The 12,965-nt window shown below is 48.1% G+C and overlaps 1 protein-coding gene across 1 annotated transcript in view; it reads right to left on the reverse strand.

Annotated features, from left to right (window-relative positions):
* Positions 1 to 4,796: 4,796 nt before the first annotated feature.
* The window catches only part of MOB3C (MOB kinase activator 3C), a 14,734-nt gene continuing 6,565 nt past the window's right edge, over positions 4,797 to 12,965 (reverse strand). The window contains exons 2-3 of the mRNA XM_009695696.1: positions 9,071 to 9,273; positions 4,797 to 4,826 (exon numbers count right to left, since the gene is read on the reverse strand). Of these exons, the coding sequence (XP_009693998.1) occupies positions 4,797 to 4,826; positions 9,071 to 9,273 (233 nt within the window). The remainder of the gene's footprint in view (positions 4,827 to 9,070; positions 9,274 to 12,965) is intronic.

Consider the following 12,965-nt stretch of genomic DNA (forward strand, 5'->3'; position numbering starts at 1 on the left):
GTTCAACCCCCTTGCCATGGGCACAGACACCTTCCACTACACCAGGTTGCTCAAAGCCTCATCCAGCCTGGGCTTGAACACCTCCAGGGATGGCGCATCCACAGCTTCTCTGGACAACCTGTTCCAGTGCCTCACCACTCTCACAGCGAAGAACTTCTTCCTAATATCTAATCTAAATTTTCCCTTTTCTGGTTTAAAGCCACTGCCTCTTGTCCTATCACTACATGCCCTTGTAAAAAGTCCTTCCCCATCTTTCTTGTTTCCTTTTCTGCCGAAACACATGATCTGGGAGAACAAGTGCCAGATACTTTTAAGAAGCAGCAGTCGTGGAGCTGCTGGACTCACTTAGGATCCAATGGATATCATCTGAACACTGCTATCCCGGTTACCCTTGTTGCTGCTGATGAACATGTGGCTGGCCCCAGCAGTGAGCCAGCTTGGATCAGGGAAAGGTTGCGTGAGCTTAGACATTGGAAGAGACCAGAGACCCTGGGGCAGTCAAAGCGTGGCCAGCATTGAGTGACACAGGTAGTGAGTTCTGCCCTATGGATGTCAATAGCAGATGCCATCACCCAGTATCTCAAAGCATCAAAGTAAGGTGCCTCATTGGAACTGAATGGATTGTGTTCCACTGAGATCTTCAAGAAATTTGCAGGCAGATCATGTTTTTGTTTCCCCCAGAGCCACCTCTACAGAAAAAGACTCTCTCGTGAAAAAGACCTCATTTGTTGTTGCTATGTTGTACATCCGTGCAGATATGCAGTAGTCCCCCACGCACCGCTGGCATTTCAGCTCTGACTCAGCGTATCTCTTCAGCAGGGAGCTGAATGCCACACACTTCCTTCGAGGTTTTCTTGACACTTATGAGTCATTTGTCCTTCCCTGACCTGCATGAGGGAATCTGGCTGACCGGGCTGCGATAGCAAAGCCATCAGCCTCCAAAAAGTAAAAGCTGCACATATTCAAGGGAAACACTCTTGCCTGTAGTTGTGAAACTCTCTGCTAGAATCAGCATCTTAGACCACCTCTAAGAAAGTGATCAAGGAATGGATCTAGTGTTATTAACCCATCTCATCCCTTTCTGATCCCGAGTGGATTCATGGTCATCTCCCAGCATGGACAGATTTTTAAACTTTGGAAACAACAGCTTCTCCTTGGCTCCTTTTTCTCTCTTCCCAAGTCTTCTCTTACATTTTACAAGCTTTCACCTAGAGAGGAGGACCAGAGTCATGGTTATTGTAAGCATTTGCCCAGGACTGTTCAGCCTTAGCATGGGCAGGCTTAAACCTAGGAGCTGCCACTGAGACCAGCAAACCCCCAGCACCACCCCATGGCCCAGCCCCACAGGGCTGCCAGTGAGGCCACTGCCAGGGCAGGTCAGCCTCGACCCCTGCCTATGCCCAGCCAAAGGCATTACGCTTCACTGGCCAAGCCCAAGCCCTCTCCATGTCCCATCCCTGTGGCACTGGGACAGGAGCCATTATGCTTCACAAAGCCCTTTTTTTCCCCATCCAAGGCTATTCCTAAATTCTCCAGTATCTGCAGACATTGCATAGCACAGCATCTCTTGCATGCCAGCCTCTATCTGTCCTGGTGACCAGCACCTCAGCCTTTCATTTGGTCCCGAAGGACATGGTGGCTGCAGAGAAGGAAAATAAATTCCTAGCTGTACCACATCTCCCCTTCCTCAGGAGAACCTATGGATTTTGCAAAGAGACAAATGAGTCCCAGGCACCTGGCAGCCAGCCGAGCAGATGAGTCATTTGCAGAGCTGGGGCTAAGAAGAGCTACGTGCATATTTAATGCATCCCAGGGATCCTGCTTGCTTTCAAATTGCACAGGGATGTTTGTTGAAGCTCTGGGGATGTTGGAGCCTCATAGGCACACTTCAGCCTCCTGAAGGGAGGAGAAGTTTGACTTAGATACTTATCTCAGTGCTTTCTGCTTCATAAACATCTCTGCTGTGCTCAGACATTAAACTCGCCAGGCTGAGAGGCACTCAGATGAGGACCAAGGGAATAGCGGAGTGTCTTGGAGAGAGACAGAAAGATCCTTCTGGCAGTGAATGATCTCCCTGTCTTCCCTTCCTATACTGCTTCCAAAGTTACTAAAGGTGCACTTGTCACAGGACAATCATGAGCTTTCTTTCCTTGAGTAAACCAGATTAAAAAGAAAAGAGGGAAAAAGAAAAAACCAAACCAAACAAAAGAGCTTGGAATTTCTTTTTTTTTTAATTGCTGCTTGAGATGAGCCTGTGGGCTCATCTTTCAGAAACAGTGCTTTCTGTTCCACAGGAATCTATAGGAGCTCCATGGTGTGGAGGAGGTAAACAGGAAACACTCCCAAAGCAGTAGGGCTGAAATCCTCAGGCACAGGTATAAAAACTAAAGCACACTCCCCTTTTGTAATGCATAGTGCATAATTACCTGTTGGAACTCATTGCCGCAGGACAATGTGGAGGACAAAAATACAAGCAGGCTTCTGTGCAAAGGCATTATTTACACCAAGTCCTGTTAAACTGAGAATGGTTAACGCTTCCTCTCTGGGTATCTGTTCACTGGCCACACCACCTTCTTGTATTTTTTTTTCTGTTGTCTAATTTGAATCTCCCAAGCCACAAATTTTGGCTGTTGGTCACTGTCTCACCATCTTCCACTCTTCAGAAGTGGTTGATTCTGTCATCTTGGTACCTCACCTTGAAGTAGCTGTAGGCTGCTATCAATTCATCCCTTAGGGCTCACTGTTGAGACAGCTTCTCCATAAGTCCCAACCTTACCAGATCCCAGAGGGTCCCGTGCATTGAGTCCAACAAGGCCTCAGTCCTCAGGAAGGCAGAAGGTTCCCAGTAGATCTCTTATCATCTCCTGCCTCTGCACCACACAGCAATTTGTGCCCGCAGTTCTGATTTATATGAAGAAGCTGGAACAGGGATCGCGGGACCCAGGAATCACACACCTCTGCAAAAAGTAGTGAGTAAAACTCACCACCATGTATTGCTGGGAAAAAACCTTCAGGTGGGATGCTGGTGAAAAGTCTGCAAGGGGAGGATGCAGACCAACTATATTAGCCTACGTCAAGCCGCTTTCTGAGATGCAAGCTGAGGTCTCAACATGGCATTGAAATCCATCAGTGCTGCAAATCTGAGGGGAAATCCACTCTTCAAGTTATCCTGGGTGCTTTTTCATGATGCCTGTCTTACTACAGATGAACCAGGCAAGAATGAAGTACACCAGACTTACTAACATTTCTTTAATTAGTCACAGAACAAAAATGTTTGGACTTCTACTGATTATTTTACACAGAAAATATTGGAATGATGTATCAGCTGGTTTTGTGTCCATTTTGCTCTGTTCTATTTCCATGTAAAAATATACATCTGGTACAGAAGATTAAAAAAAATAGATTTTCACAACAAAATAAGTGCTTTGAGTACTAAAAATGCACTTGTGCACTTTAATGTTAGCCTAAATATTTACATTTTCTAGCCACACCGCCTCCCTACCCCAAAAATGGGCAAACCCCAGATTATAAATATTAGTTGTATCAGATATACAAAACTTTCCCAGAAAAAGGGCAGGAAACACAAACATAACAAGCTGTGGCTCAGACAATTTGATTTTAACTCCTCAAAAAACAGCAAAAAAAATAAAAGACTTCAAAGATTTCTTGTCAAAATAAAAATGGCACACGGAACACAACACTAGTTATCAGTTATTGCAAGCAGAAGGGGAAGAAATTTTGAGATGCGATACCTTTCAGGAAATAATGGCACAGACCAGGTAGCAACAGTATGGTTTCAAAAGGTCAAAAAGGTTTAAGAAGGACTAATCTTGCCTTTTTGGAAGAACAGCATAGATTACATGTCTCTTCAAGTCCTTCTCTACCTGATTACTATGCTGTAGGGTTGGATAATGGAAAACCAACAATTTCTACAGCCAGCATCTGCTGATCTTGAGCCAAGACAACATGGCACGAAATGCTGACATGTTGAAAGTCTTGGTTTTGGGCAGCAGTTTCCTTCTACCACTTTCTGAGTCTTTCTCAGGTAAACTGTGCTGATCACAACAAAAAGTGGCCTAGTTCACCTCCTCTGTCATGGGGCCACCTTGCCATCAGTCCAAGCAGTGTTGGATCTTAGAACATCGTGAAGTGTCCTCTGCCAAGCATGAAAAATCCCTCGGGGGGAAAAATGGTCCCTTTGATAAAGCATGAATTAGGGCGGAAGGAGAGACATTCATAGCTTGTGATTAAAAACTGTACATCAGCAACTAACCACATGAAGGCAGCTGGGATCAAACGTCACCAACTTTGCAGAGCTGATCACAGATGTTATCATAAACCCACTGCATGTGGGAAACGTAACAGGCATTACTCAGTAGCCAAGGTCACACCTGCTCACAGGGCAGGAATCACTAGTAAAACATTTGGAGACCATTGTAGCTGAGGACAAAACAAGAGGAAAGGTAGCTGAAGGGATGTTATCAGACATGAGATTGAGTCTTAGAAACCAGAGTGTGCAAAAGTCAACCAAACTTGCCTTGTCCTCCAGTAAGTCAGTGGCTTTCTAAGTCACAAGCCATACAACAGAGACTGGGATCTATTAAACAAAAAAATCTGTCCAGAGATGCTTGGCAAGCTTAGGATTCGGCCATGGCCTGAAGAGGCTCTTTTGCAGTGTTCGTAGTTCATTGAGTTGAAATGCCCAGAGCGAGTCCTTAGGAAGCGGTCTCCCACCACAGGGTGTCTTGTCCCACCAGACTCCGAATGAGCCAGCTGAGTTCGCCTGCCAAAATGCTTCAGTGGCAAATTCGTTCTGTCATTTCTTTCTGCATTGAAGAGGACAAGAAAAGAAACAAACAGTAAGTGCAAAAGACAGGTTTTAGTAGAGTGACACGTCAGGCAGTTTGGTAGGTATCCAAAAACAACCCAAGGAAGCAACCGTGGGAGTCTCGGGGAGCATTTCTGTGTTTCCCATGCCAGCCCTCCTGGGAACTGCTCTGCCTCAGCAGCTCCTTCCTGGCATCCTCCTCAGTCTCTGTGGCACAAGGTTATTTTGGCTGTGCCCTAGCTCTGAGAGCAGTCCAAGGAAAGAGCATTGGCTGAGATGTTGAAAGATGCAGGTCCTGCTCCTGAGTCAGCCCTGGAGCAGCCAGACAAGGCGGTGCCGCTCTCAAAGCCTCCATTTGCAGCTGCCTAGGGAGACGGAGCTGCTCCTGGCTCTCGTTCCAGGAGGTGACAACAGCTCACCCAAAGGACCTGTGGTTTTGGCAAGGGATCCCATGGTCACACTGCAATGCAAAGAAGTTTTATTAACAGAGGGCCACCGGAAACCTCCTGCAAGACTGAGCTCTGTTTAGGCTAACAGACTGTTTTCTTTAGCCAGGATGGCGTCATGCCAGCTGCATTAGGAAGGTGCCCAGCTTTCAGCTGGTGGAAGATGGTATTTGTCTTTGCCTTAAGGAGCTCAACTAATAGCTTGCAAATCATGTACGTTGCGGCAGTGAGGAAAGTCTGTGATTCTCTCTGGCTCATCAGGTTCATGGCTTGTGAATCTGTGTGCGCACAGACCCCTCACACACCCCAGAGAAAGGTTTGCACGTTGAAATGTACTCACAAAATAGATCTGAAGTAGGACTGGTCTGCGGAGAAGGAAGGATGCAACTCTGAAAAAATGAGAACTAGGAAAGTAGGATGACCCTTGAGTAACCCTGTAAAAGGCCCTTTAGTCATATAACTGAGGGGGACAGAAGCTGCAATCGCAGCTCTTCAGTGTTGAGAGCTTTGTTTTTAAAATCCATCAGGGGAGAGTGGCAAAGAAAGGGCTTCTCTGTAGGAGTAACATGCAAAATCACTCGAGCGCAGAACCCTGCCATTAAATGAAAAGCCCATGCTCTGCCACAAAATCATGTTGCAAATGGGAAGTGTTTGCAAACATCTTGAAGGAAGGAGAAAGAAAAGTCAGGGTGAGAAGGCTGTGAACATCGTCTTGCAACAGCATGCAGCCCACCCCACTAGCACAGCACCATGCACAAAAGCAGCCTTGAACGAGATGGGTTGGGGTGGCCAGTGGACTGCCAAGCCACCTGCGAGCTCCTCAGGCTGGCCCCAAACGTCCAAGGCATTCATCACACTCTGGAAATCCGCACAGCTCTGCCTTAGTATGTAAGCAGCTGGACCTCTGCCAGTGCTGCTGCCCAGCACTGTGACCTGTCCTTGTCAAGGGAGCAAGTGCATGGCTTCTCTCTGCCCCCTTATTTCTTGATTTGTTAAGAGAGTGAATCACTGCCTTTTGCTAGTTGTGCCTGTACAAAGCATCAATCTCATTCTTGGCTCTCAAGATTTGCTGCTAAGAAATGTCCCAAAGAAGCTTGACAAAAGGGAAACTGAGGCAGCAAAGGGACATTCAGCCAGAGGCAGGCTTAGAAACCAAGAACTGCTTCATCCCACAATCCTTGTAATTTTTCTAAGCTATTTGGGCCTAACAGGACATTTTCTGGCTGGGGAGGTGCTGGTTTTTTCTTTCTTCTTACTCCTAAATCTGAAAATTGGGGCACCTCAGTAGAAAGCCTACTTCTAGAAAGCTCCAGCCATAATACAGCTCTCAGACCTGCTGTCCTGCTCCAGATGTTCTCCCTCCACATGCCTCGTGCCCTTCACGTGCAGGGAACAGGCACCACTGCAGGAAGGAGTCTCCTCTGTCATGGGATTCATGGGGACTAACTCTAGCCATCTACATGCAAGGTTAGGACAGTTGTCTGGGCTCATGAGGCAGTCAAGAGAGACTGAACCTTTCAAGGACAGTTCTTCTCATCCCTGCTGAGAGATTATCGCCTTTCCACAAACCTTGATAACTTGCAAAAACTAAACCATGCAGTCTTAGCTTAAAATGAAGGCAGATGCAACACACTGTCTGTCCTTGCTTAAGTGTCAAACCAGCTGATGAATCCTTCAGGAGTTAAAAACACTTAGGAGCAGGGCAACAGCTATGGTTCAGACCTGTGAGAAAGGGAATGAGCAAAGCAAGCCACTGGTGCTCTGCCCTGGGCTGGGGAGAGTAGCCACAGGAAAGTCAACTGAGGTCAAGTGTAAAGTGCTGCAGAGGCTGGATGTTACTATTTGTGCATCTTCACAACTGATGCTGAAGCAAAGCCAGAACAGCATGAACGCTAGGCTCCCCACATGCTCCACAGCACAACAAACTGGAGCCACACCAGGCTCCCAGGGGCTCATTGGAAAGTCCCTGGGATGTGCATGAAGAAACTTCCCATCATTGCTTTCCCTGCCTGCAGCAGAGAGAAATGCTGTTGGATGCTACTGGATAAATCCTAACCCATGCAGACTTTGGGATTGATGACAGTGTCAAGCTGCAGCCTCCCTGGGGTAACAGCATGGCCAGAAAGACCATTTTCAGGTTTTAAAAGTTGTTCATATGCTGCAGCAACTTGTCGCTCCCTCCTCAACCCAACACTGCATCCTGGACATAGCCATCCTCTGGTTGCAGGACACTCTCGTACACACCTACAGCAAGTCATTGCCTGAGGGAAGGAGGTCTCCCATGTGGTTGAGTCTGCTTGGAGCTTGGATGCCAGGTAATGGGCACACCAAGAAATGAGACACCGATAGACCAGAGGTAAATGTGTTTCATTTCCTTGTAGTTTAACCCTGGTTGCATCACAGGGGAAAATCTGTTCATCTTCGATTCATCCAAACCCATAAATCATCTCGTGTTGCATGTGAGTCACTGGCATTGAAAGCCTATTTAGCAATGTCAGCCTCTGCTTTGGCTATTAGGTGCTAATTATTTACATTAGCAAGCATCAGTCAAAGGAGATGACACCATTATGGGCTGTATATCAATGCTAGAGAAGTTTGTCATGAGGAGCTGTGGTGAGGAAGACTAACAGAGGACAGAGTGATGCAGAGCTGCCATTTTCTGAACCTGAGGGCCATTGTGATAATAGGTCACAATCAAACTCTACAAAATAATTAATGTAGATGCTGTTGTCATTCAAGTCTCCCCTGATTAGATCATCATCTCTCCATTTCCCCAAATCACAATCACAGCAGACAGGCAGCAAATTGACTGAGACAAATGAAAGCAGAGAAGGAGTAAAGCGCTTAGCACTTAGGGGCAGGGGCATTTCCCCACCCCCAGATACTCCTAAACAGGCAGCTCATGCTGGGACTTTCCTCAGCTCTTTCTCTCTCTGGGATTAGATCCCCTTGGTCTTCCCTGGCTCTCTGCTGCTGGATACCGCCTTTTCTGCAACCCAGCCCTTATCACAGCATGCTAACTACTGGGTTCCCTATTAATTCTTCTCCCCATTGCAACATGTTCTCCCTAGGTCAGACCACACTCAGCCTTGCCTGTGACACACTTGCTTCTCTTACAAAACTAACCATGTGTGTTTTCTAGTTTAGGTGTCTGGCCTTTGCTTCCCGCCAGCCCTGCTGTTTTCAAGGACTCTCACTGTCTGCCTGGCTAATTGCTTCCCAAGGGAGGCTGTAGAGAAACTTGGAGCTCCAGCGAGGCCTCTCCAGCTTAGCCTGTATAGCTGTTGTCTGGAGCTGCATGTCCTGTTAGGGCTTACCTTCCTGCAGCCTCATTGAATTCACTCTAGGGTCTCAAGCAGGGACCTTAGTGTGCTAATAGGAAAACTCAAGACTGTGGAGAGGAGACTTAGGCTCAAATCTGACCCCTGAAAGCCACGTGGACAGAACTGGCTGGAAACACTTGGATGTGCAAGTTGCATTTGATGTGCAAAATGCAGGTGGTCCTGAGAACACTGAAGAGCAATTCATAGACATGGCAGCAGAGGCAAAGTTTAAGAAGGGTTTTCAAATGGTAAAGGGTTTCCTCAGTGTTGATGGGAAGGTTTCTCTCAGAGCACTAAGGCTGGTGGTTACAGGACAGAAAACATGGGTGTGCTGCTGAGGTAGGGTGGCTGAAAGAGTCCAGAGAGGATGACTGCACTGCTCAGAGTCCAGCCCCCACCTGAATCTACCAGTGCTGTGTTGAGCTCAGGCCACTCTCACGCCCTCCACTTCCCCATCCCTGGGGCATCCTTACCAAAGGCTCCAGCTCCCGGTGGTCAACAAGGCTGAACTCCCTGATGAAGTAGTAAAAGTGCTTGTAGCAGGTGTTGACATGAGCCTCAGCACCCATGTTGATGATGCTGTCGAAGTGGTGGATGTAGACATGGACAAAGACACGGAAGAGGCGGGTGAGGATCTTAGTGCAAACTTGCTGGAACTGCTTGGGGAAGGGAACACCTGCAAAGCAGAAGCAAGTTAGAAGCCATTTGACCATTTCCAGAAAAACTGGCGAGCATTTAAATGTCACTGTCATGCTTAACAGGCAGTCATGAATGATGAGGAATGACTCCCTTGGCTAATGTCAAGAGTCACAGCTACACTGGGGCAATGTGCCATCTAGCTCTCCCCATGTACTTCCTTATTGCCCAACTAGCCATTTCACACAGCCATGGTCTGAGGATTTGAGGAGTTGCTCTAGGAGAGAAAATTTCTCATCCAGTGGAGGAGCCCACACCTCTCTACAACTGGCTCTATCCAGAGCAATCTGGCAGAGGATCCTTCTGCCCTCCCTCCCTGCCTTACCCCTACGAGCCTGTGCAGGCACAACTTAAGTCAAATTGTATTTACCCAGCTCCAGGAACAAAACTAAACCCCCTCCCAGCAGAAAAGATACCTTCCCTGGTCCTCTGAATCAAAAGCATGGTTCACACCATTTTTCTTACTTCACACACCCTCAAACATCACTTCTGATACATCAACAGAAACAGGTGGGGTTTCTACCTTTTTTCCTGATCCTTGTTTCCAACAAATGCCTCATTAAAACAGGAATAAAACTGCCCATCTTAATGATGACGTAGGTTGTAATTTCATTGCACCTGTACAATGCTCCTTCCTGGGACATCTCCCAGGTTGTTCAAGAATGGGACCTACCACACATTGCTCTATACTTTCAGCCTTGTCCCACACAAGGACACGATTTCATACTTTACATTTCCATCCTTGTCTAAATGCAGTGCTATCACAGTGAAAATCTCAGAGGTGTGATGCAGTCAGTGTCAGCAAGGTTGGGGTAAATCTCTAAAGGAAACATGGCTTTGAAATGCTGAACATATTTTTTTGGGAGGAGGAAAATGAAACAACTGGAATTTGTTTTCCTGAAGCTTCTTCCTCTCCTCCGAGCAATTCAATGCAAATTTGCAAAGAACAAAATAAAAACCTCCCTTCCCACGGTTGTACCAGCCTCCTCCCTTAGCTTCTTATTAATGCAGCATATAACCTCCTAAAAATCTTCCCAAATAATCTCCACTCAGCCATAGCCAGCTCACACATTTTGCACTGTGGAAAGCATCAGCAAATCTCTTAGCTAAAAAAATTAAAAATGGTAATTTTATCTTTGAATCTTTCTCATCAGCCTTACTGGGCAATTAAACTGTTTTTCCCAAAGACTCCTGGCAGTTTTGTTTCCCAGCAGCAGTGCCATGCCCCTCTCCTCTGTGGGTGACGAACACAAAAGATCTGTCCCTCCAACATCATGTGTGGAGCCTGTGTTTTCAGTGGCAAGTGTAGGGTTCAGGATCGCAGCACTCGGAAAATGATCTTTGGTCTAAAACAGAGTCACCTTCAGCCCAGCCCAGTCTCACTTTGCTTCGTGTGGAGCGTGTGTGCAGCAGGCAGGGCAGAAGTGCATGTGCTGGTGCCACAGGTGGATGTCCCAGCCACCCCTTGGAGAAGGACACGTTAGGCTTGGAATGGGCTGCCCAGGGAGGTAGTGGAGTCACCATCTCTGGAGGTGTTCAAGAAAAGACTGGTCGTGGCACTTGGTGCCATGGTCTCGTTGACATGGTGGTGTTAGGGCAAAGGTTGGACTCAATGATCCCAGAGGTCTCTTCCAACCAAATTGATTCTGTGATCTTGGCTCACCATCACACGAACACAGAGAGGTGGTTTGGAGACCGATTCATGGCCGCTGCTCTGCATAACCATGAGCACGCTGCAGCCCCAGGCTGCTCCTGCAGGAGGGACCTCGGCGTGGCCCGTTTCACTGCCAGCTCTAACAGATCCTGTTAGGACTTTCTGGGAAAGGTGTTCGCATCTGGCAAAGTACAACCAGGCTCTCCCCATGCTAGCAGCTTAGAGATGGTACTGGAGATCTGCTTCTGCCCTGCACTCTTCACTGCGGAGCTCTCCTTGCCTGCCAGTCTGATAAGGGCAGGGATCAGAGGGAGATCTCCAGGTTTCCCTGAAGTCAAGGTGCGTTATCAATGGCTTCATTTGAGCTTTTTGCACTGAGTGAGAATTTGCTGAGCAAATAAAAGCGGTAATCACCCAGCTGGGGACTCAGACATGCTGTTAGGGTGGCCCCTGCAGACAAGCTTTGAAGAATCAGTCAAGAAGCATTTTGTTAAATAAAGAAAAATTCTTCACAGCAAGTAATTTCTGGTGAACGCACATTGCTGGGCCGTGGCCGGGGAATACTCACTGTTCTGAACAGCCTGTACCCCTGGGACCAGAGGTGAGCAGTCGCTGCCAGGAACTCAGCAAGGTGCCAGCAGGCAGGCAGCAACGCATTTGTTGCCTCCAGTTTGTCACCCATCCCACTTGCGTAGTGCCTCCTCCAGTCAAAGCAGGCAGCGAGGAAGAAATCAGACCTGACCAGCCACCAGGAGTTTATCACCTGATAACTGCGAAGAGTGATAGTGAAGGAAAGCAGCAAACCTCAACCCAGTACTGAGCTGAGAAAGAAGATCAGACAGTGAATAGCAGATCAAAGGGATCTCAGACTCCCAGGGCTGATAGCATCAGTGGTCCAGATACTGCTGTTAGATGAGCCACCTCCAGAGCTGGCAGATGGTGACAGGTGGCTTTCCATTGCTTTTGCCCTGGGGTTAGCCAGGAACCATCTTCTCCTATAAACTGGTTACCGGCAAGTCTTCATGGACATGCTGGCAGCTGAGAGACTTAGAGGGGAGACACCTCCAGCTACATCCTGGGTTCTCTAAAAGCAGCTCTTGCTTCAGGGAACAGAGTTTTAGCATAAATCATAGAATAGTTAGGGTTGGAAGGGACCTTTAAAGGTCATCTAGTCCAAATATCGTGGCCATAGGCAACTATGGGAGCTGCTGAGCTATCCTGTACCTAATGAGGCCTGGAAAGATACCATCAAGCTGCCAGGACCGACAAGTACCCTTCTGGGCTACCCCAGCACCGTGCTTTCACATGAACCCAGCAGCAGCAGCAGCTCCCAGGAGGTGGAGCGGTGCTGCTCTTCTTTGTGTCCATCACAAGGTGTCAGTGTGTGGCCGTCCCCTCCAGACATGGCCAGGCTGTAGAGGTGTCTGGCTGTCACTAATGGACTTCTACAGGTCACCCCCTCACCCTGCCATATCATGACATCACCACCCACTATGGTCCTTTGGGTCCAGGGGCCACTGGGGTCCGGCTCTGGCTCTTTCTCCCCACATCACCCCTCTCACTTGCACATGTGAGGGAGGCACAGGCAGCCCCAGCAGCACAACCTGGGCCATCGGGTCCTGTTTCCTCTCTCCAAGGTGCAGTCACATCTCTGCCTCCCATGCCAGAACCCTCAATACAGGCTACGGATGCTTGACTGGACCCTGCATCTGGCATGGTGGCCTGCGCCAGTTGATCAAAGCGCTTCCCCGCAGAAAGGAAGCAAGGCGGATATCTGATAAGCAGGTTGCCTCCGCCAACAGCAGTCGTGCCTCACTGCTGATCTCCAATGACTTGGAAAGCAACCCACAGCAGCCCCAGCAGGCACTGGCCATGCTGGTGAGGAGCTGGAGAAATTCCCCATTCCCTTGCCCAGAGCTGAAAGGAAAGGGCTGTCCAGTAAAGGCTGCATCTGACCAACCCAGGGAGAGCAGCAGGAAGATCTGGCATAAATACAGCTTGCCCTGGGTCACGGCTGC

The sequence above is a fragment of the Cariama cristata genome, unplaced genomic scaffold (genome assembly GCF_000690535.1).
Source record: "Cariama cristata isolate BGI_N322 unplaced genomic scaffold, ASM69053v1 scaffold17492, whole genome shotgun sequence".
Taxonomy (NCBI): Eukaryota; Metazoa; Chordata; class Aves; order Cariamiformes; family Cariamidae; genus Cariama; species Cariama cristata.